Here is a 25984-nt window from a genome sequence, read left to right as displayed (position 1 = left end):
AAAAATCACTCTTTTCAGGCTAATTATTAGTTATTTAAATTACAAAATTTGGCCTTAAGTTGCATCTTATGCTAGCTATCCCAAAAATAATCTAGCTTCTAGAATACAACAAACAAAACTATCCTTTGTTTTGAATTTAGTCATCTTACAAATAATGCCAAATGAAAGAAAGATATTCATGTTCATGTTTATATTAATTATTGATGTGAAATTTTAATGCACTGATATTGTTTTTCCAGTTTATTATAATTTACTGAAGGTTTATTCTGTATCTTTAAACTGAATCTTTAATATTGCTTGTAGAAAAAACATTTCTAAGTGATTTAATTCTTTATATTAATAAAACTATTGATTTTTACAGGTTTTATTATTATAAACAAAATTTATTTACTAAACTTTTTGAAGTTTATAGAAATTTGAATTGGTTAAATTATGGAAGATTCAGATGACGATATTATTCTGAAAAGAAAGAAAAAGGTAAATATGAACTCTTTATTATTGTTTAGATAATGTAAATTTTATAGACTTGTAATATGATATACAAAAATCTTTATTCTCTGGTGTCGCTGGGCACAGCCAGGAATATGATATACAGTAAGATATCCAAAATGTTTGGAATGATGGTTAGATTATTGAGATAACAGAGATAGCAGCTTGCTGGTTGGGAAGTCTGGGATGGCTCAAAAATTTTCAGGAAATAGTTGGCTCAGGTATACCAGAACCTGCCATTCTCATTGTGGACTTGGCTGAACTTATGATAAGAAAAAAGTCTTCTTAATGCCTGCATGCTGGAAAAGAATTAAAATTTAAAAACTATATTTTTCATATAAAATAGTTTTTGTCAGATTATCTAATTTTTATTAAATAAGTTCTTTAAAAATTAATGTAAATAACGAATAACATTGTTCTGCATCAAAATTCTTTCATGAAAGAAAATGTGATTCCTTCCATGTATTTTAGTGTAAATATGAATCTGAAGTAAAAATATTCTATTACCCAGTTTTTTATTTTTATTTTTTAAATACCACATTTTTGCAGAAAAGTGCCTCTTTTTGACAAACTTTCTGTTACTGTTGTTTGAATAAAATGTAAAACTGGAGAAATCATATTTGCTTAATGTCAGGAATTGTGTTATAAGCTCCCATCTGGGTCAGGTGCTACATCTTACAAGGAGAGAGTCAGACATTTGGGTCTCTAATTCAAACAAAACTTGCTGAGCATGTAGCCCTAAACAACTGCTCTTTGTCCTATTTGGAAAGGAGCTGTTTATATTCTGGACCTACTTGTCAAGCATTTCCAAAAATCAGGCTTCTTAAAATTGAGTGTTTAGCTTATGTCTTTGGAAGTTTTGGACTTCTTCAAAACAGCACTAGCCAAGTGGATAAGACCTAGGCAAGGGGTGTTGAACCTATGGCACACGTGCCCAAAGTGGCATGTAAGGAGAAATCATCTGATATGTAACATATATGATTCTGATTTATCATCTGTCTTTTCCAGTCATCCTTTCAGTTTATTGTCTAATCATCCTTTTTTCAATCAGCTTTTTTATATTTATTCTAATTAAAGCATATTTGTTTAATTTATTTAAATATTGTTATTTGAAGTCTAAAACTTTGGCATGTATAAATATCTTTAAAGCTAAGTATGCTTACTATATGGCATACAGGCCTAAAAAGATTTGCAACCCCTGCCACCTAGGCATTGGTATGGCATGAAATATGTTCAAACCTTCACAATTTTAGTTTTTTTTTATCATAATAATGCTAATGATATGGTAAAATATCATATAATTAGCATTTTTATTACTATTCTTCACATTTAAACCTTTTAAAACAAGAGATTGAAAAATTGTAACATCATTTCCTGTTTAGCAAAAACGAAATCTTTGTAGATTTAACTAAGGGTTAAATGTTATTAAATAAAATTTTTATTTCTTCATATTTATTTTCTGATATTTTCACTCATGGATACATACTATGTCACCACAAGTGAATACGTTTCAGACATTATTGCTCATGGACAAAAAAATCAAGTTGATATGAAAATAGGATAGCATAGTTGCAGCATTTTTGTTTTAATTGTTAATGTTATGGACAATTTCTTAATCTCTTGTTTTATAAGCTTTAAACATGAAGAATAATAATCATAATAATAATGTTAACAATATGGTAAAATAATAATAAAATAATTATGTTATACATAAAAAAAAATATAATAAAATTGTGAAGGTTCAAACCTGTATTGTGTAGCTCAAGTGTCTAGCATCTTATCTACTCTGCTATTGCCATTCTGAAGAAGTCTGAAACGTACAAAGACATATGCTAAACACAGAATTTTTGGAAATGCTTGAAGTGGGTCCTATTATTTGCTGTTTGTGTTTAGGGCTACGTGTTCACCAAGTTTCCATGATGTACAAGACACTACTAATTTGAGTTGGAGAGTGCATAATTTAAATTAAATGAATTAAAAATATGATTAAAAATTGCAGCCTGGCATTGTGACAATGTCACAATAAATAATTTAAAAGATTCCTGCCCCTAAGCTTTCCATATCTGGTCTCATTATGAATTTATTATATATTCTCTTCTATTCTTTATTTCATTCTAGGAGAAAATGTTTTCTTAATCCTTTTCTTATTATAAATGTTTTCTTAATCCTTGATCTTTGAATCTCAAAGATCAAGGATTTAAGAATAAGAAAACATGCATATTTTCTACTTAAGACTCAAATGTTAAAAGAGAGGTGATTTTTTAAGATACACTCTTTTCAAACTGCAGTTAAATAATAATCAAACATCGACAAAAAAAACTTTAAAATGCAGCTTTTCATTAACTAATTGACATTTTCAGCCATTTGAATGACTATACTTTCTAATCCTTCTGATACACCAGGATGATAAATCAATGCTATCTCCAACCTATTAACCGGAGTAAAATTTGTTCTAAAATTTGCTAACATTTTCATTGTTGATAAAAGACCGCTGCGAATCGAAAACCTGAGGAAGTGTCCGGAAGGGACGACAAAAACGTTAGCGAATTTTAGAACAAATTTTACTCCGGTTAATAGGTTGGAGATAGCGTTCATTTGAATGACCTTCCTCAAGAATAAAAATCGAATGATTTTGATTTTTATAAAACAAAGTTTGTTATGGAATGATTTTGAATGTTTGAATTTTTATCGCTGTCTGAAAATTGAAGCATTCAAAATTGTCCCATAACAAACTTCATTTTATAAAAATTTTTATTCCTGAGGAAGGTTATTCAAATGGCCAAAAACATCGATTAGTTAATGAAAAGCTGCATTTTAAAGTTTTTTTTGTCAATGTTCGATTTTTTTAAGGATTAAACTATAGTATTATTAAAAGTGGTCAAGAGACAAATATTAATAAACATTTGTCACTTACTGAATTGTACTTGCTAACTTCAGGTTTGATATCAAATTAGGGAATGTCAAACATTTAACAAATTAATGTAAATGTTAATTAAAAGGATTTTACAACCACTCACCATGCAAGAACCACCATGGTCCTCTCTACGTATGCAACAGATCCGGACATCATAGAAGACTTTAACTGGGCCAAACTCATCCTCACTACGCCCCCCCACAGAACACTGCAGATGGTTGGAGGCAGTGCACATTTTTAAATCCAGTTTTACATCTACATGCATAAATTATAAAGAGGAAATGGTTTTGTCAATGGCCTGGCAAGAGTTGATTAATAACATTGATTAGCTATTCATTAAGTCCTGGTAGGACTACTCTCTGCGTAGGCGCAATGTGGTTTTAATTTTTCAAACTTAAATTCGAACTCTTGTTCAAATTTTATTCCAAAACAAAGATTCGTCGAGGAATCATTAAAAAACCTGATAAAAGACTTGGAAGAAGTTCAAAAATATTTGTTTTCATTATCTACACACCATAATTGGTTCAGAATATGTGATAAAACGATTTTAACTTTGAATTGTGAAATCATGATATAAATTTATTTAAAATTGTTTAAATAATAATAATTACAAAAAATTCTTTATTGTTAATTATGTTCTTGTTTCTTATAGGGTACTTGCATATTAAGTGATGATGAATTATCTAGTGATACTGTATCAGAGACTAAAGAAGAAAAAACAACAAATTTTATTAAAACTGATAAGGTAAATCTTTATTTTATGTTAAACTATCAAATAAGTTTTATGTAGTCAATTTTTTTATGTTTGTATAAACAAATATAAATATTTACAACAAATCTACCATAATTTATGGGATATAAGACACAACTTTAAAAAAAAAAAAAAAAAGAGCTGAAAGAAATCATCTTCCATCTTATGTGAAGTTGTGATTTCCCATAGGCTAAATGAATTTTCCAATGGCCTTCAGTAGGCTATAGGTAATTTCTACCTAGCCCAAATCTTCAATAAAAATGTTATTGTGTAATTAAACACATCATAATTCACCAAAATCAGTATCGTATCAGCCATATTATAAGAGTATGAAAATGTGAAATTCATATATTAAAACCAAATGATTGCTGGATTGTATCAGGTTATGTTATTACTTATATATACAGTCAAACCTGTTTTTATGCGGGGGATAGGGACCGCATTACAAAAACAATGCAATAGAACTGAGGCAGAGCTGGAAAGAGAAGCTATCTCTGCACTACTTATAGTAATATAGTCCAATGTAATTTGGCATTTGTTTGTCTTTAATATATAACTATTGGGTTTTACATATTGATATTTGAAATTCATATAAAATGCACAAGTAAAGTTCACTCGCTGCTAAAAACTATATTATAGTTTTTTTTAGCAGCGAGTGAACTTTATTTGTAATGATAATCTTTACTTGTTAATAATCTTACATCAATGTTAATGATGAAATGATGACAAATGAATTTAATGTAACAAACTAATTTGTGTGTCATGTAGTCAGCTGTAAAGTTAATTATTCCACGGCATAAAATTACAGAAAGGTCAAAAACTCAGTTAACCAAGATATAATTACATTAAGTTTCTGTTTGAAAATGCTTAGCAGTTCAATTAGTGAGATTGAGTGTCATTCAAAAATGTTACCTATAAAGTTTTCAGTGATAAAACAGACTCACTGATCTTTGAAGGTGGGTTAAGAGTGATGATATCGAACTACTGATGTCATTCACTGTTACCTACCAACAGATTGGTAAGCATTTCCAAACAGACCCTAAGATTATTTTAAGAATTGTTAGTCTGAAACAGCTGCATATTGTTTGTTTAATTCACTTGAATGAATCATAAACAATACTACTTTCAATGAGGCTGCATGCAATTCAAATTGGTTTTAAGTTAATTATTGTTAAAGTTATCTTAAAATCTTGGTTAACCAACTTTCAGACTCTATTTTCTTTAAATTTTCAAATATTATATTAAATTTTTTAATTTAAAAAAATTTTTTTTATGTTTGTATTACAACATTTTTATTACAACATATTTTAAATTTATTTTATTAAAAATTTATATATAGTTGTTTTGTTTGATATTCTAAATCAAATTATTATTATTATTATTTAAGTAGCTAAAAGTATTCTTTTATCATTAATGAAATTTTATAAGAAAGTTGTGGGCTTATATATTTAATTTCTATGTGCAATGTAGATAATTGTAAATTAAATTTAATCTAATTAATTTCTATATAAAAAATGTTAAATATCTAAAACCAAATAACAACTTATAAAAAGTATTTTATGTATTTTTGATATAAAGTATTACTTTGATGATAATACAATTCTTATTAAATTTTGTTAAAATGTGAAAACACAAAATTAAATTAAATTTAAAAATTAATTTCTCTTTTTAATTTTAAAGGATATTTCAGAGTCTTTCAACAAGCCTGAATCCTTATCAAATTTGTTGGTTAAAGAAGCCAATGAGATATCACAGTCTGAGATAGAAAAAGCCTTAGAGTCATCTGATGATGAATTAGAATTACATAATGAAAATAGTAATGTTCAAAATGACAATGATACTTCAAATAATTATGGACAAACAGACGAGGAAGATATGTCTTCAAGTAAAGAAAATATATTTAATGCAGAGAATGAAAATAAAAAGGGTTTTAAAAAAGAAAAACAAAATAAAAATAAGTCACGTACACTTAAAGATATATCATTAGAGAAGAAGGAACTCTTAGACATTCATGCTGAAAGTCAAAGACTTGTTCGAGGTATTTCTTAAATGCATTAACTGATTCTTGTTTTAAAAAATGAATATAGTAAAAGTAATTTCAAAAGTCCTCATTAAAAAATAATTAATTTTCTTCTTTTATTTGTTATTTTTCAGAATCAAAGTTTCGGTTGCCATATCATCGACCACCTCAGATAACTTTAACAGAGTTTTTAAAGAAGAGAGAAAAAAGTCGTATCTTTACAACAAATAGACCTCCTAAATTAAATGATATCTTAATTATGTAAGTTAAGATTTGGTTATAGTAAATTATTATATTTGTTAATATATTCAAAAGTAATATTTAGTGAAACATTTTATTTGAGTGATAATAATATAATAAAGTGGCAATAAATTAACTGATATGGAATAAAACTACTATCAGAAAAGTATTTTTACTAGCAGTTTAATTTTATATTTATAAAAAATGTAATTAGGCTGTATATTTCTAGAAAGTATACTTTTAAATTTGATGAATTTGATGTTACTTCAATAAATTGCTATAAGTCTTTGATTTTAAAGCACATTTTGTTACCCATCTTTGAGTGTGTCTTAAAATCAATGATGTCTTCACAATTGAAATAACAGTCAGAAGTTATTGCAAGTGGACTACATGACACATTATACACCAGTAAAAGATATTTTTAGTTATACTGCTCAATGGTCAGATTAATTCAAATGAACTTTGCTATTAGTAGTTATTTAACTTGAAAGCATTTTAAATGATAAAAATGAATTTAAGATGACATTATGATGCAGTTAAAAAATGAAAAGTTATTGTATATGTAGAAGAACTTGGAAATGGCAAACGTTATCTATCTAATGGCATTCGTATTGATCTTTCTAACTGGTTAATACTTAGCTAAACATAATAAAATTGATTGTTTTATGAAAGGAAACATTTAAAATCTTAAAATTTAACTTCAGAATCATGTTGCATCTTAGAATAAAAGAAATAGAGTATATAGTTTTGATCTGAATATCTTTACTTTAAGCTGAAACTCAACCTTATATGCTGAAATACATCTTACACCATGTAGAATGTTTTAATTTCCAGGATTCATTTTGTGTTGTTCATTAAAATATTTGAATTAAAAATTTTACAAAATTTATATTATAGTAATTAACTTATTATCCTTATTTAGAAAACTAAAACTGTACTTAAAGAATTTTTATGAATACTTTTTTCTTAATTATAACAATTCAACTTTAGGAAATTTATGTTTTTCAAAGTTGTAGTAACACTTTGTTGTGAAACAATATGTAAGAAATGATCACACAAAATAACTTAAGAAGTATTAAGATACTGAACATTTATAAGTTATGACAACTGACTAACTTGGTAAAATAAAATAAGTTATTGATGACAAAGTCTACACTTACTTTTAAAACACCTATGTTAATAAAAATTCCATTATTTATCATCAGAAGAATCAAAATATTCTTCTGATGATAAATAATGGAATTTTTATTTTATTATTATTTGTCATCCTCGTTATTACACTTCAGTATCTTATTATTTGCATTTTTTGTCATTTAACACATTAACTGCCATCTGATGCACTGGCCGATGTACTAATTAGGGCCATACAGAGCCATCCGACACACCAACCGATGTACTAATTAGGTATACACAGAGCCATTCGACGGCCTGATGTCATATAACCAATGTAGTTTCACTCGAGGTTAAATTATCCTGGCTTCGTAAGACATTGTTTTACAACCTAGTGGTGGCCTCTCATGGACATCTATGAAGTTGGTTTCTGACTGCTGACCGTCGAACCACCCCACGAGACTCATGAAGTGGTTCGACCGCCAACCACCGGCCGTTGAACTACTTCATCTGATTGTGTTTTTTTAAATAGTGAATAGTTAAAAAAAGGAAAAAATATCAAAAACTAGTTTAATTATTCTCTTTTGTTACATATAAAGTAATTAATATTAAATATTAAATATCCCGTGGTTTTATAGTCTCCGGTTTGAGGCCATACGATAGCCAGTTATCGTTAATATATTTTTTTATCTTCACTCTACTGTTATATAATTACCCTTCTATGTATATTATAATAAAATATTAAATATCAAATTTTCTCATTGTGGCCTGAAAAAGTGGAAAATATCATATTACAGATGCAGTTAACATGTTAAATGAATCAAATGCAATTGTAATATGCTTTAAAATGATCCAGATTTAATCTATTGATCTTTACTAAAGCTTGATCTTAATTTTATAAAAATTTTTGTCATTTGTTTCCATTGAAGAATTATGATCTTCTGCCCCTGAATATTAATAATGTCCAGATAAGTTATTTAGATTTTATGAATGACGCTTGGATAATCTTCAATTGGGTAGCAATTTTGAAATTGTAGACTTATAAATTCCCACTATCATCTGTCTGTCCTTCCTTAATCTCAAGAATAGTGTTAGATGAAAGTCAAGTTCAGATATGGAAAGCTTAGGGTCAGGAGGTCCCAATTAACTACAAATGAACTTCTGGTCTATATCAGAAATCATATGAATTCAATTCAAAGATTTTTTCCCTGAATGGAGTTACATAGATGATACTAAACCATTTGTCATGCAACACTAAACCAATAAATTAATGTAAACATTTTTTTAATTAAGAGAATACTCTAATTTAATTATGTATCATCATCACATGATAGCATATATTTTATATAATATACTAATTAATGGAAGTAGAATTGAGTTCAGTGAACAATCTACAGTATATTTTTAGCATGAGGAGCTAATTAACAGACTTTTTAACATCCAAAAATGTAAAATTTCTTCACAAAAACAAAAGTTGTGCAAATTTTTCAGAAAAATTATTTAAAAAATGTACCAAGTTTTTGCAAGAAGGTAACAACTTTTGACTGACTTTTTCATTATTTTTTTCTTTTTGAAAAAACAATTATAAAAATATGATTGTTTTTTCAAAAATTTGTTGATGCATTTATTAAAATTAATTTATTGTAAAATACATGCATTTTGATAATATTTTTTAAGAAAAAATTGAAAAATAAAGAAAAACATGTCTATAAAATGATGATAATTTAGCTATTTAATCAAGAAAATTCAGAAAAAGATTTTAAATGTATTTTATTAATTCGCAAATTTTCTATGGGAGGAACAAGTGAATCTTTCATTTTAATTCACGATGATACAATATTTCACCCATTATAAAGTGTCGAAAAGAGTTTTGAAATAAAAAATGGATTTTCATTTTTGATTCTTATTAAATCTCAGTTTTGGTTTTTCATAAAGATTGAAACAGTGGTTTGGTAAGGGATACCAAACTACCACAAACACACAACCATGTAGGAATGTAACAAGTGACTGAACTGGTCAGAAACAAAGTAAACAATGCCTTGCAATTTGACAAATTTTTCCAACGTATGTCTGTAGGCTTAAAAAAAATTATAGTTGAATCTTAGTTAATATTGATTATTCATATTGTCTCTTATTTGTATAAAAGACTTGTACTTTATAAAGACAGAATTACTATATTAGTGAACTTATAAAATATAAATGTGTGTTTTTTTTTTAATATCATATTTATTATTTGTTCAAATTCTGTTCTGTAGGGAGAAAAGAAACCACCTTCAAAATAAATATCTTAAAATATTTAATGAAAAAAAAAAGGACACAGAAATTGATGAAATTAATTTTGAAGTAATTCAGAATAAAGAAATTGAAAAAGTAACTAAAACGACTGAGAATTTGGAATTTGATAACGATTTAGTTAAATCAAATGAATTGATCGATAAAAATGAAAGTAACAAAGATTCTTCAGAAACAAATATGAAAGACAAGGACGAAGTTTGTGTCTCTCACGTCGTAAAAATAAAGGAGAAACTTAAAGAAAAATTTGGATCTCACGTTCCTCGGCTAAGCGGATCTCCAAATTCTGTTATCAGTTTTGGAGAAGAGAAACCCAAAAAGTCTAATCTTGAATGTTTTATTGAAAAATTTGTCAAACATACTGAAAAATCTCAGAAAGTCATTCCTGATGTTAAGAAAAGGTTTGTTAGAGTGCTTCTTTTATTTAAAATTAATATTTAAGACAAAATATCTAATTAATAAAAAAAAATTACTTTTTTAATAGCAATGAAAATAAAATAGCATTTGAGAGTACAAAAGAGATGGAACTTGATACGCCAGGTAATGTTTATATATACACGTAAAATGGTCTGGTATTTATTACATAATTATGTTCTAAAATGATTTATGATATATTTATCAAGGTGCAAAATTAATGAAACTAAAAGAAATGTTGAAAATCAAGATGGAGGAAAGAAAAGAAATACTTTGTAAGAAAAGAATGGAAACCTATCAACTTGAAAATGAAGAAGGATTTGAAAATGATAAGTCTGATGAAAGTGAAGCAGAATTAACAGATCAGACAGATACTGATGAAGAAATAGCAGATGATGAGGGTACAGATTCTGAAGAAGAACAAGAACTCAGTGGTGTAAAGTACAGAAAAAAGAAAAAGTCTGTTTTTGTGGACGATGAAGCTGAAGATGATGATGATGACAATGACAACAATGATGAAGATGGTAACAATGATGACAACAGTTTTAGAAGTGACAATGACTACAATGATAATAGCGATGATTTACCAGATTTGTATGACCTTATTAACTGTAAGAGCAGCTCTAAAGAAACTTGTTCTACCCAACTGAAAATTGATGAAAAAACAAAAGATTTGGAAATTGGAAATGAAAATTCAACCTGTAATGGAGACACAGAGGAAAAAGAATCTCCTGAATTTTGTTTATTTCTTGAAACAGAAGGTGATATTATTTTAAACATGAAAAAGTGTAACATTCTTTTTTAGGTTCGGTAACTTTAAGAAAACCATAAATTTTGAAATGGAAATGAAATTAAATATTAAATTGACAGTTCTACTAGCTTAATTTTTAGGATTAAATCATTACTGTCCTTAAATGTTGAGAAAAATTCAAATATAAAATTGCTGAATGAAACCTTACATAAAACAAAATCTGTATTTATAATGTACTGTACATTATAAATATGTGTATTATACTTACTTGTATAATAAGTAGCCAATGTATGCAATGTAGCCAATTTATTGAATTAACATAGTGCAAGACTTTACTAGAGTTATGTTTGTTGCAGAAAATAAAAGTAAAAAGTCACATTGTAAGTATAAAAATTAAGTTTTGCTTTGTGTAAAGCTACTTTAAAAGAAGATACCTACTTCTCATCTATTTAAATTTGTAAGTTTTAGATAAGGGTTGCTTTCTCAATCTACAAAACTTTATAATTAGAATTTTTCCTTTATCTTCAATAGTTGGAAACTTAAATAATAATTAACTTAAATTTAGATGATGATTATTAGAATTGTTGTTACTGCTTTCAAAACCTTAATTTAATAAATAGATTTATTTCCATTTCTGAATTTGCACTTCTCTTGAATTTATGACTTCAAAAGAAGCATTTAGAGATCTTATAATAATTTATTCAAAAGTTTGTTTCTTTGCAGAAACACCTTTAGATTCTGGAACATTATGTTCAAATTTTGGAGATGAACAGGAGGAGAAATTAATTGAAAAACCAAAAGAACATGGTAGGAATTTATGAAGAATTATTATTTTAAATATTTAAAATAAAACAAAAATAATGATTCTAAGTATTGAATATGCAGTAGATATATTAATTTGTTAGAAATTTATATATATAAAAAATTAACAACTAAATTAAGTAACTCAAATTAAGATTAAACCTTTAATATTCACCAAACAGTTTAAGGAACAAATAAACATTTCAGTTATTGACTTTGAATGTATGATTAGTAAAATTCATCATTTGGTTATACATTAAATTCTATAATTACAGAACATTATAACCTTTGTTATTAATGCACGTTAAATTTTACTTGATTATTCGTATAATTCATTGAAGCTTCAGATTACAAAACATTACATTAGTAATAAGTTTTCATAATTTCAGATTTTTCTAATACTAAATTTGAATGGCTAAAAATTAATTTTTAAGTAATATAACAATACATATGTTTGTAATTTATACATTAAAAGATTTTAATTTTGATATTTTAAAATTTCAGATGTGGATACACCAAACCCAATTCAAAACATTGATAATAGCATAAATATGGATAACAGCTTTGAGTTTGGTAGATCTTTACCTCCTTATCAACCTGGAGGTGGATTCAAATACAATGGTTTTCAACACCATCATACTGAAAGTGATTGTGAAGATTGGTTCAAAAGTTCATTGTTAAATTCCCAATATAATAAACTTTTGGTAGGAATTTCTTTACATCATATTATATATATATCATATATATATATATATGATGATATATATATATATAAAATTGTAATTATTATTATTATAAATTTTTTTAAAGATTACTAACTTTTTTACATATCATTATTATATTTTTTCTGTCCATAAATTCTTATTTTTAAGATAAATTAAAAGGCTCTGGGCTCCATCTAACATACATTTAGTTATGTATTATTTTTTTATTGCAGTAATAATATAATACAATATATAAAGATTTAGATTCATCAAAGTCTTGATTTACTCAAAGGACTCCATATAATCTTATGGGAAATGGGTCTTTGTGGATTTGGTTGAATCTTTGATATTTTGTAGTTCTAGTGGTCCTGATCAAGTCTTCTTAGGAACAAGGTCAGAAAATGTACAGTTTTTGAGTTATCAAGCATCCAAGATATGCAAAAACAATGTAAGTTGCACATGTGTTGCAAAGCTTAAATATTTATAAAATGATATGTCATATAAAAAATTATATGTTTTCAAATGTTATTGATGTTTGATATTATCTGGATTTCTCTTTGGGGAAATCATGCATGTATTACATAATGAAAGTTTGATTCTTGTGCTGTTTGGGTTCATACTGTGTTAATAGGTACATCACACTCTGCTATGTAGTTGTTAAGTGCCCTTCTCACAAAAGACTTGCTCAGCTGATTTATTAACATTTGAAAAGGAATTCGTTGGGACATCTTAAGGTGATATACTTATTATTGAATAAATAAGTACTTGTTTTCTGAAAGTTTCATCCTTTGTTAGCAAATGCCCATGTTGTTTTTGTCTTTTTATAATACATTGTATTAACTATATCTTACATTATTTATGATCTCATATATGTGAGATAGAATAAAGGGGGAAAGAATTGATAAGTCCTTATTAATAATTATTAATTTAAAAAAAAAAAAAATAACAAATTATTAACTTGATATATTTTGATATATCTTGAATTTATATTAACTTGAAATAACACAATTTCTGAAAGCCATATCAAGATATGTTAGTTTACTTGAACAACACCTTAAATACTTTTTCCATTAACATTTTTGATCCATTCAAAACGTTTTCAATCCTTTTCACAAGTCTGTGTCAGGTTTAACATATAAAGTAGAAGATTTGAACTGAAAGTTCAAAAGTTCTAGTTTTAATTAACATTCTTACAGTGTTTTTGTTTTAAAAAGTTTGAAATATTATTTCGAATGTGAATAGCTACATATTTAAGGTGTTGTTCAAGCTGAATTAGTTTCAGCTCAGATAGAAATGTTTTTATTGTTATTTATTATGAAGCATTTCTTTTATAGCAAATGACTTTAATATTTGAAGAGGAAAATACTGGAAAAAACAGTGGACTGTTCAGACATGAAGGATGTGTTTTACACCATCTCTTGTCATAACAAATATGATGGGAATATGTATAAACTGCAATCAATGTATTGTCAAATATCAATATTTGAAAAACATATTATTTTATACTTTGAAATGAAAAATATTTAGTCTCACAACATATGCAATTATGTTGTTTTTGCATCTTGGACTCTCAATAGTCCAAAAACTGTCATATTCTGTAAATATAATTCAAATTAAAAGCCTATGGTTTTGTGCCTATGGAAACTTTTGATCAGGATTGCTAAAACTACAATAGATCAAAGATTCAGACGAATTTGTTAGCATTTAATTTTTATTACTCAGATTTACACAATAAAAGATTGAAAGCAATATTTGTAGAACTTGAAAAAATTCAATCTGAGTGACATACTTTTTTGATATTTAATTATCAATTCAGTTATTCATACAAAAGCTGCAGTGATTTAGTTCTATCAAAAACATATATTACTAATATAATAATGCAAAACTTCAGGATAAATTTAAATATTTAATTGTTGACATAAAATATAACAAGTTTTTCCAATGCTAACAATTAAATACTTAAATTTATTCTGTACTTTACATTCTGTGGCATTTCTATGTTGAATTTTGTTCTAAGACATGAAAATGGCTGAGAAAATGTTTACTGTATTTTTCTGTTAAAATTATCATGTTACAAAATTTTTCAAGTGAAATTTGTTTTTAAAGAAAACATATTGTTATAAATATCTTAATAATCAATAGAAATCAAATAATTTAATTATTTACTCTGATGTTAAACAAGAACTATTTTTTATAAGATTATTACATTCTACATAGAAAGGTTGATTTAGAAAATAGCTAATGATTAGATTTGATTGATATTTTTAGTTTATAAAAGAAAGAAAAATGAAAAATTAATGCTTGAAGAGAACAATGAGTATTATAAATAGAAAAAACAAGTATGCAAAAGTCTAAAAAATTAATAATAAAAATAATAATAAATCATTATATTGAAAAGTTTTATTTACATGGATTTTTGTAACATTAAACTGAAAATTTTGTTTATAGTAAAATGTTCTTATACATATTAAAAGTAATTGGATCCAGGAAAAAATACATTATTATACAAAGAGGTAAAAGATCAATGGGATCAGTATTATATCTGATAAATTTTTTTTTTAATTTAAAACTCTAAAAATAAAAATTTTTAGGTTAAAATTCAAGTAAAACTACTCTTTTAAATCTGATTTTGAGTGATTTAACTAGCGTGCAAATAATTAACAAAAGATGCTATACTTCAACCAAAAAACTTCACATTTATTAAACTCCCAAATGCATTTCGCTTTTTTACAAAGCCTCACCGGTGGGCAATTGGCCCTCGATAACGCCCGTTCCTTTTATACTGGGTAACTTTTTCCCAGCATGCATCTACTTGCATACCGTCATTCTGATTTATCAGATTTACATATTCGTAATTTATAGATTGTTGTCTTGTACTTGTCCACAAACAAAGTCTTATGTTGGAGAAATGAGAAGGAAGCTGGAGATACGTTTGAAAGAACATGCGGCTGCGATATGATTAAAAAGAGAAGAGTTGCCTTGGTATCTACATTGTAATAATAATCATTGTAAAATAGACAGGAATAATGTAAAATTACTTTATAAAGAAAAAAAATGTTTAAAGAGAAGAATAATAGAACATTTTTCTATAATCAAATATGTAAATCTGATAAATCAGAATGACTGTATGCAAGTAGATGCATGCTGGGAAAAAGTTACCCGGTATAAGAACGGGAGTTGTCAAGGGCCAATTGCCTACTGGTGAGGCTTTGTAAAAAAGCGAAATGCATTTGGGAGTTTAATAAATGTGAAGTTTTTTGGTTGAAGTATAGCATCTTTCGTTAATTATTTGCACACTAGTTAAATCACTCGAAATTGGATTTAAAAGAGTAGTTTTATTTGAATTTTAACCTAAAAATTTTTATTTTTAGAGTTTTAAATTAATAAAAAAAAAAGAATTTTTTTTGTATTATTATAGTAAATAAATTATTATTATATGATTACTCTACAAATTGATACATATAGTAGAGTATTTTAATCATATTTTGTAATAACTAAGATTAAATTTACTTTATCAAAATTACTTTTATATTACATTTTAATCAAGACTGAAAATTTGTAAAAGAATTCTGACTGAATAGCAATTCTTGCAATATATCTATTATTCTATCTGTGTTCTGATATAAGGATTTATTTATTTTATTTTTTCTACATTAGGAAGATAATCCAGAGACAAAAGAAAATGAAGTGACTGCTTCTAGTGAACAAAAAAGTGAAATGCTACGTCTTGATTCAGCTGAAGATTTTTCTCACTTAGCTTTGTCAGATGAAGAATCTCAGTATGAAAATAAGTATGTGGGAATATTTAGTTCTAATGTTTACAGAAGGATTAAATATTGTAATAGAAAATATGTTAAATAACTTCAAACTTTCAAATTCTAATTATAAAACTTTTACTATTTTATGAATTACTTATCATTAAACTATTTACTTTAAATAACTAATTTTTAACATTTGCACACAGTATTTTATAATTATAATAAAGTATGATATTATGTATTATATGCATAATATAACATTTGATAGTTTATGTCATAGTAATAAAAGTGAAGCAAATGTATCATAATACTTACATTTTATATTTTTAAACTTTTTCTTTGTAAGCTATGATAGGATAAAATTTTTAAATCACTTCTGAGCAATCTGATATTGCATATTTTATCTTTTAACATTAAAAAAATTTTTTAATTCTTAAATTGCATTCAGCTTAACAAATAAAGCGAGAATTCCTAATGGTCTTCAAGATATTTTGGATGGCAATTCTTTGCTCATTAGAAAAAGTGATATATTGTCACTATGCTCTGGTAGTTTTCCTGGTAAGTCTTTGTATAGCTTCTTAGGAAAATAATAAATTTTAAAATTAAAAAAAATATATATATGTTTTAGATACTTTTGAAGGAATGCTGAATACAAAAGAAACTGATGCTTCACAAACAAATTCACAAAATATGCAAGAATTATTAGCTCTCTGTTCTGGAAAATTTGAATATAAGTAAGATATTTTTTGAAATAATTTGATAAATGGGTAAAAATTTTTAACTATTACTATTTATTTCTGTAGGAATAATTCTCGTAAAGATATATATGAAAGTGAGGATAGTGATTCTTCAGTGGAAATTAATTATAAGAGAAAAAAGAAAAAGCATTGGAATAGATTAACGGTTGATGATTCTGGATCTGAAAAATCTTTCAGCATAAACAAAGATGACTTAAATGTTTATTCAAATAAAGAGGAAGATTCAGATTCAGATGATGGTGATCATGAATTGAGCACAAAAGAAATCGAAGAAGATTCCACAGAAAAATTTACTGGTTTTCTGGATTCTAAAAGGTTGCATTTTCAATAAAATTATTCTTTAAATATTTTTTTTCATAATCTATATAAATAAAAATGTAAATGTTTGTTTGTTCAAAATCTTAAATCTCGGAAAGTTCTTAACTGATTGCTTTGAAATTTTGAGACAACGTTGCATTCGAATAGGTGCTTGTTTTTATATAACATAGATGTCAAAATTCTCCCCCCCCCCCAGAAGGGAGAGGGACAAAATTAAGGCTTACCGTGAAGAACTCGTCTTCTATTATTCTATTTTAGATGTAGCTTTTTGCATTTTTGATTGCATTTTAATAGGGTATGTCAAGAGAATGTACACTAAGAAGGGATTTTTCGAAATCCCTGTGGGGAGTGTTATACATTTATAATAGATACATTTTGAGCCACAACGTGTGGCCGGGTACAGATAGTTTACAATAAAGATATTAATTTTTTTTTAAATATTCAGAAAAATTAATATAAATATTTATACCTTTATTTAGTGGTGGAATTAGAAAGGAGTTTATTGAAGATGAAGCAGAATTATCAGGCAGTGATGCTAGTGAAGATGAGAAAGAAGAGGATGATGAGGATGACAATGATGAATTTGAGGAAGTTAACTTGCTCTCTGATGAGAATTTATCAGAAGAGGAATTAAAAAATCAAGTTGAACGACTACACCAGTATGTTGTTTTTACCATTTGAATGATTTTTATCAAGTGATTTTTCAACAATCTCAAATAAAACTTCTTTTTAGTAAAGCAGTTTTGGATGAAGATAATCGAGAATTATTGTTATTACAAGAGCGTTACTTACCTGATGGAGATTTGCATAGCGATGGTCAAGGAAGACAAAGAAAGTTTCGTTGGAAGAATATAGGTCAGTTTTTCTCTTAATATTGTGTAAATAATTTTTACAGATGAAATTAACATTTGAAAAGCAAAAATATGAAAAGATAAATTCATAAAAATTTATCTTCACATATACAATGGCTGAGCCAAAGCTTCAAACCAATAAAGCAGCAGATAGCAACTTGTAGCTTTTCAAAGTGACATTATTAATTTTTTTTAAGATTTTATTTGATTATTTATAAAAGTTGTAAATGCTCTTAGAATAAGTTTTCAATGTAAGTTTTTTATTAAAATGAATAATTTTTTATTTTGCATAATATCCACAAAGAAGCACCGTGAAAATCATTATCTCTTTTGCAAACTTGATTTTGATATTTTAGTATTTCTTTGTTTTTACAACTTTAGAAAAACATATTAAATCTATTACAGTCATTTCAATTTTTGGAGGAAAACTCTTTATCTGAAGCATGGCAGCATTTTGAATGTAAATTGTCTCAGAAAATAAAATGGAATTTTCTTCTGTTTTTTGATTGGTGTTTGACTTTTTATTTTCACTTATATATGCATTTGCAAACTTAAATTTTCTTATCTTTTCAGCCTTTTTATGTTTTTTGAAGTTTTGTAGAGGTTTTCCTGGCTCTTGGTAATATTTCTTATACTATTCTAACAGGCTTGCTTACTTGAGTTCTTTGATTTTTGAATACTAGCATGTCTGTCACTTTTCTTTGAAGTTTTTTTAAACTTTTAAAATGAATCTTTATAATAACACATAATAGATCTTATAGGTTCTTTTTTATAATATCACTCTATAGATACTAAGAAAACTTTTGTTTTCATATCCACTGCAGATCTAGCAGATTCACAATGGAAATGATCAGATGATGAATTAATCAAACAATTTAACTAATGCAACTTACAAGGAAAAAAGGATATTCTTTCAAAACTATTTTTACTTGTTACAGATGATAATCTTGCAATAGAAAATTCTGATCAGAGCAGTGGCGAAGATGATGGACTCGAAGAAAGTAATGAAATCTGGAGAATAAAGAGATATGAAAGAGAGAAATGGTTTCAAGAGCAACAGGTTGTATTAATATCTTGTTTAAATATAATTAAAATTTAAGTCATATAATTTAATTAATTTTATGAGAAAATAGACTTTAATTATATAATAATTTTATTGTTAATATGTAATAAAATTATTGCTAAAAAATTAAGAAATTTTGTAGTAATAATTTTATAACATGTTAATTAATAAAAAAATTATTATATAATTAATAATATATTGTATATACAATATATTATTAGCTAATGCTTATAATGAAAATTATAAGTACCGTATTTACTTGCATATAAGACAAGGTTTTTCATTTTTCACTGCTTCAAAAACCTAGGTCATCTTATACGTGCCAGCAGAGGATTCTTTGCATTTTTCAATAATTTCTGTGAACTGTGTATACTTCATGCTGTCATTAAAGGTCTACATTCTATTTAGTGTAACTTGGCACTTACTGTAACAAATTAAGACACACTTTCCTTTGTTTATTGGTTTAATCCTACGTCCATTAACTAAAAACCACGTTGCATCTCATTCATTCACAGAAAATAGTTTCTAGTTATTTATAAAAACATTAATGAAATACAGGTCACTTAGAAGTAATTATAAATGTTATTTTATATTAGTTAAATTGTCATTTTTAATAAATATTAGCATATTCTGAATCATTAAAAATAAACTTTTTCCTGTCATGGGCATTATAATGTTTTGGTTTCGTTTTCCATTCATCATGTATTAAGGTAAACATGGTTGTTTGGTTAATACGTGCATTTGATAATGTTTTATTTGCGATTAAACGAAATAATTATTAAATAAATAAAATTAGAATTGTATTAATAAATCTAACTTTCTTTATTTTGATCTCTAAAGTCACACCTTATCCTATATGCAAGATTGTCGTATATCTGAGTAAATATGATATTTCACTCTTTATTTCAAATATAAATGAATGAATAATTTAAAATTGTATAATTGAGTTCCTAATTGTATTACTGTTTATTAATATTACTATATATAATGCTAAATTATTGTAATCAATAACAAAATTATTAATCAAATCAATATAATTCAATAAGTAGGTTATTAATTTATTATTTGTTAATTATCACCTCTATGCCCTACCAAAATGGAATTATTATTATTATATAAAATTTGAAGTGTTTATACAATGATATTTTGATAAAAGTTAATCACACTGTTAATTGCATTTTAACATTTAAAGAACAGAATTTATTTTTCTGTTATGCCAAATTGAAAATGATTTATCTGTTTTCTGATAAAAATATTAATTACTGATTTCTTAAAAAAAGAAGGCAATATGACTGGATAGCATGGGCAGTAAAGATACCATTCTGTAGGATTCATGGTTGACTTTTAAATATTCACAAGTTTGTCAGTTTGATTATATTGTGCCTTATTTCTTGTCACTTTACTACCTTAATGTGAGCTTGCAAACTTATGAATAGCATGATAAAAGTTTTTCAGTATTGTTTTTAAGATTGAACATGAATACTTTTACTTACTTTGTTTATAAGAAATATATTATTTAATATCAAAAATAAAGTCTTTGTAAGTTATTATACAAATCTTAAATTTTAAGCATTCGTTTTTTCATATTAATTAGTCTATGATCTATGTTTTTTTGGGGGATGATTTAATGGAATTTAATAAATTTATTTGTAGTTGTTAATAATTTTTTTATGCTATAAAAATTATAAAATTATTTAATTATTAAATTTGTTAAATACAGGAAAATGGAAATTCTAAGCTATTTTCACCAGACAAGAGTACAGATTTTTTATTTTCAAATAAGAATAATAAAAAAGGTAAATATATATAACAAGTATTATTAATTAGTTTATAGTGTAGATATAAAAAATGAAATTAAAAATCAACAAGATAAACCAAAACAGAATATAATCTATCATTTTTGAAATGTTTTTAACAACATATTTCAAACAACAGTACAACCCATTTACAAGCTAGATATCGGTTAACATACTACTAAATTATGAAACAATTTGGTACTGGAGGGAGATGTTCGGTGCCATCTCTTAATAAATTTAATAATTATAATTTTTTAATTAAATAATTTAGACTACTGGAAGAAAAGAGGTCTGGGTAGCGTAATTGGCAACACATCTGCACGGTTAGCAGGAGTTGCGGATTCAAGTCCTGCTCCATGCCAATTCTTTTTTTCTAGTAGTCTAAATTATTTAATTAAAAATTATAATTAATAAATTTGTTAAGATATGGCACCTAATGTCTCCCTCTTGTACCAATTGTTTCATAATTTAGTAGTATGTTAGCCTCTATCTAGCTTGATAACATACGGCATTAGTTGGCTTATAGTTGACAACATATTTCATTCAGATCATAACAGATTACATTTCTTTTCCTAAAAATACTTTTATGCTCAATATATAAATTAAGCATTTGCAAAAATTTAATGTACCATTATTTTAATTTTACAATTAAAATAATTGATTTTGCATTTTCCTACAATGCAAGATGTATGCCTGGATATTATGAAGTCTAACGTGTAATTATTGCAATTGAATATGAAATGTCTTTTTAACAAATTAGGAAGAAATGGTAAATAGATGGGATCACTTTATTTTGTTAGACATTTACTGGATGTTCCAAATTTAAAGTTGCTTATTCTTGGTAAGGCTAAATCATTTATTAGTCAGATTTAATTTAAAAAATGATTACAGGAAGAAAAAATTTATACAGAAAATAAAATTAGATTTGTATTCAGCAGAAGATTCAGAAAAGTTTAGAGGGTTAGAGTGATTAGTAATTATAGATTTTGTAAATGTAATACAAACTCCATGAATAGGCAGTTTAATTTAGGCAACCAAAAAATTATAAATGATTTTAATTTTAATCTTAATCAACAACAGCTTATATAACAAAATTATAAAATGTACTATAAATTTATCAGAAAATTTTATTAATATGACTGCTTTTTTGAAAAATTTTGACTTTCTAAGTCATTTTCTTTGATAAAAAAGACTTATGTAATTTTTTTTATTTTTAAGACTGATGAAAATTTAAAAAAATAAACTTTAAATACTTTAACTATTTTTTTTTATTTTTAATTTAGAATAGAAAATTAAAGACATTCTTTATTCCCAAATTATATTATACTTAAAATGTTTTTTAATAACAAAAGTTAGATATTTTATTTTTTAAAGTTGATAGTCTAATTTTTATTTTACGTAAATTTTAATTTGTGCTTAAATGTTAGAATAAGATAACTAAAGTTGTGATTCTGTGTATAATAAAAATGTTTACAGAATATATTTTTAATTTGTTTAGTAAATATACGAAAAGATTCTTTTGCCAAATTTCTTAAAGAAAAAGCTACATCAAATGTGAGTAAATTATTACTAAATATATACCATTTGTCTGTTAAGATTTTTTTGAATGATTGTAATTTCAATTTGGTTAGTTCTTCGAACATCGCAATACTTAAGTTATTATACCTTATAAGTAACTTTGTATTATAGTGGATAGGTAAACTAATATATCTTTTTAATTGCTAATAAATTAAACTTCAACAAATAATCATAGTCTTCTTTACAGTCATTTATTTGAATTTCTGATATAAAGTTAAAGCTATAAAAATGAAATATATTAAGAACAATTTAACTTATTATTTAATGAATGAATAAATAAAGTTACTGTTAATTCAATTATTTTCTTTTGATCAATTGCTTGTTATGATTCTTTTTTACACACATTTGCAAAGGTCATGGCCATGCTGTAAAACAGTAAGATAAATAATAAAAGTCATATAAAAAATAAATAAGCATATAAATAAATGTAAAAACTAGCTGAATACTATATTAGATTACATAGATATTATACCATTTATATTGTGTTTAATATTTAAGAATATGAAATACTTGTTAATAATAAAATTAAGATAGAACAACTAAACAAGTTTCACAATAACTTTCATAAAGCCAATAGTAGAAACTAAATTTGATCTCCAACTCAACAAGTTTGACAATTTTAAATGTACTAGATCCAGTATACTAGACATGTTCTTATGAAATGCTATTGACATTCATTATTAAGAATACCACATTCAGTCAAGCTGTAGCTTATATTTTATTTTTAGACCATAATTGTAGTATTGGAATATCTGTTGATCTCATGAATCAAAATATATCTCATATTTTTAAACCTGAAGAAGACCGAGTAACACGGTAGAAAACATTTGTTTTCAATTAAATATATTACTGGGTACTGGGTTGTTGTGAGTTGGTTATATATTGATGAATCAATTATGCCCAATTCTGCAGTAGATAATTTAGTTTTTGGTTGTATTAATGGTATTTGTATTCTTGTCAATGGTGAATTAATTAACTAATTAATACAATGACTAAAAATAGAAATTATCACAATGTAAATTTAATATTTTATTATTATTATTGTTATACATGAAATATTTATAAGTAAACCTAAGAATTCACTGAATATTTATTATTTTATTTATATATATATATATATATTAAATTTCTTATTTAAATGTTTGCATAATGTGAAAAGGACATAATGAGTAATTGTAAAATATGTTTAGTGTTGTTGTAATGTTCTTTGATCAGTAATTTAAAAATTTTACTAGACATAACTAGTTACTTCTATTAAAATTAAAAAACAATGCTTTTTTTTTTTAATTTCTACAAAAAGAATCCAGGATAAAATATATTTGAGCAATTATTAAAGTTTGACCAAAAATTAAAATTATATTACACATTAATGTAAGTTTGTTAGTAGATAATTGGTTTTGAAAAATTAAATTTTTTATTAATTTAAACATTATTTTTAAAAATCAATGTAAATAAATAAAATAATATATATATATATGTATATTTTATTTTACAGAACTTTTCAAGTTCATTTTTAGCGAAAGGTAAAGACTTTTTAAACAGGCTTGCCCTCAATTTAAAAAAAGAGGATGAAGGCGTTGGCCGTCGTTGCACCAAAAACATTATTTTTCAGACATCTGTTCCAGAAAAAGAGAATGAAACAAAGGTAAAACTATTATAAATATTATTTATTAACTAAAGTTTTGGAAAATGTTTTTATCTCTTAAGCTGATAAATTTGATAAAATCAGAATTTCCATTAAGCTCCTCTTTAAATTTTTTTGGAAAAGGATATTGCTTAAGATTTTTTTTTCTAATGAAGTAAAATTGAATGTGATTTATTTGGATTAAAGAATTTATACATTTTTGTGCATTCACAAAGAAATGAAAGAATAGAGAAAAATTACACTTTGGCATTTAAACTATGATTAGAAAAGTTAATTAAAAAGAAGTTTTTCTGTGGGTTTTCAATTGGATTGAATCCTAGCAGTCAAAAACTTCTAGAAATTTTTCAGGGGATGGTCTGTTCCTTATCTAGCCATTTTCACTGTGGGCCTGACCACACCTGTAATGGGTATGATCAAAATGCCCTTTTAGTTACCCACAGCAGAGTCAAAAATGAAGAAAGAAGAAAAAAACTATAGTTTAATGCCAAACTTTTTCTTGCTTTAAAATTTTATTGAACATTTGTTATCTGGAAACATTTTATTTTGCATATAAATATACAGAAATTCAACAAGGTCATTTTATTAATAAAATCAGGTAAGTAGAGATTAATTACTTTTGTATATGAAAACTTGATTGGTATATATGTCTTTGGAACAAATTTGTAAGTTAATAGAACACATTTGCTGTTGAATACTGTGGCAGATTTATGTTAATTTAATATTGAATTTGATCAAACTCAGTATAAAAATTTTATTTTAAATGGTAAAATACAATATTCAAAGCCAAATTTTAGTTAAAATAAACACAAGACTTTCTACATACAATGTATTAATTGACTTTTACAATTATTAGCTTATTTTTGAATTTTTTCAATGGATAATTCTTAAATACATGCAACAATTAATGTTACTTAATCGTAATTTTTAGGCTGAGAATTTGAAAAGAAAACCCGACCTCTCTCTTTCTCAGAACAAAAGACTGAAATTTAGTAGCCAAGCATCAGCTTCTAAAGATCATGCATCTGTGAAGAATAGTGTATTTGATTACTTGGAAATCAGATAATTTTAATTTTTATACAAATTTTGTAAATAAAATAATTTATATTTTTTACATAAAGTATATGTGAAATAAAGTAAATAAATCATTTAAAGAAATAAAAATTTGTGTTATATAATTTTTAATAATTCTTTATTCAGTGTCTAAGACAAGAATCTAACACTTTGAAATATATAATTGCAAATTCAATAAGTTCTGTAGCTTTTTTTTACACTGTTGTATTTGGAGATGCTCAAAAATTTTAAATTTTTTGTATACTAATTCTTGCTCTCACAAATTAATATCTGTGCATTTAAATATAGTGCAAAAATATAAAATGTAATCAAAATACATAAAATCGTGCATAATTTTCTGCATAACCGTTCTTTATAAGGAGATGGACATACAGCAATATGTAAAAGTCATTTCTTGTGATTATCTGCATTGAATCTGTTCCTGAATTGAGATGAGACACCAGCATTTTACAGTCTACACATTTTACCCTAGATTTATCCATTATAGATAAGACCACAATGAACTTAACTGGTAACTAGTCCTTAACCCATTCTTTCCAAACCACAATTTGTTAGCAATGTCTGCCTGCCATTCTGTAGCTGTTCCTCCAACTCTGAATTTATGCTTTAAAGGTAGTTTATATACAGTATGGTTATATTTTAAAAGTAGTTTATAAGTTT

General features: G+C 25.7%; 1 protein-coding gene across 1 annotated transcript; it reads left to right on the top strand.

Annotated features, from left to right (window-relative positions):
• The first annotated feature begins 405 nt into the window (after window positions 1-405).
• Window positions 406-25428, top strand: LOC136985786 (claspin-like). The gene is made up of 20 exons (XM_067283143.1): window positions 406-477; window positions 4056-4148; window positions 5835-6192; window positions 6309-6435; window positions 9780-10217; window positions 10301-10356; window positions 10440-10991; window positions 11705-11788; window positions 12287-12486; window positions 16144-16277; window positions 16693-16802; window positions 16873-16978; window positions 17048-17317; window positions 17800-17979; window positions 18054-18175; window positions 19110-19231; window positions 20955-21030; window positions 22529-22584; window positions 24104-24253; window positions 25182-25428. Exons 1-20 carry the CDS (start codon window positions 433-435, stop codon window positions 25314-25316), a joined length of 3414 nt encoding a protein of 1137 aa, XP_067139244.1. The 5' UTR covers window positions 406-432; the 3' UTR covers window positions 25317-25428.
• The last annotated feature ends 556 nt before the right edge of the window (window positions 25429-25984 follow it).

The sequence above is a fragment of the Centruroides vittatus genome, unplaced genomic scaffold, assembly GCF_030686945.1.
Source record: "Centruroides vittatus isolate TY-2023 unplaced genomic scaffold, ASM3068694v2 contig_979, whole genome shotgun sequence".
Classification (NCBI taxonomy): Eukaryota; Metazoa; Arthropoda; class Arachnida; order Scorpiones; family Buthidae; genus Centruroides; species Centruroides vittatus.
Note: the sequence above shows the minus strand (reverse complement) of the source record. Positions and strands in the feature narration are given on the sequence as shown.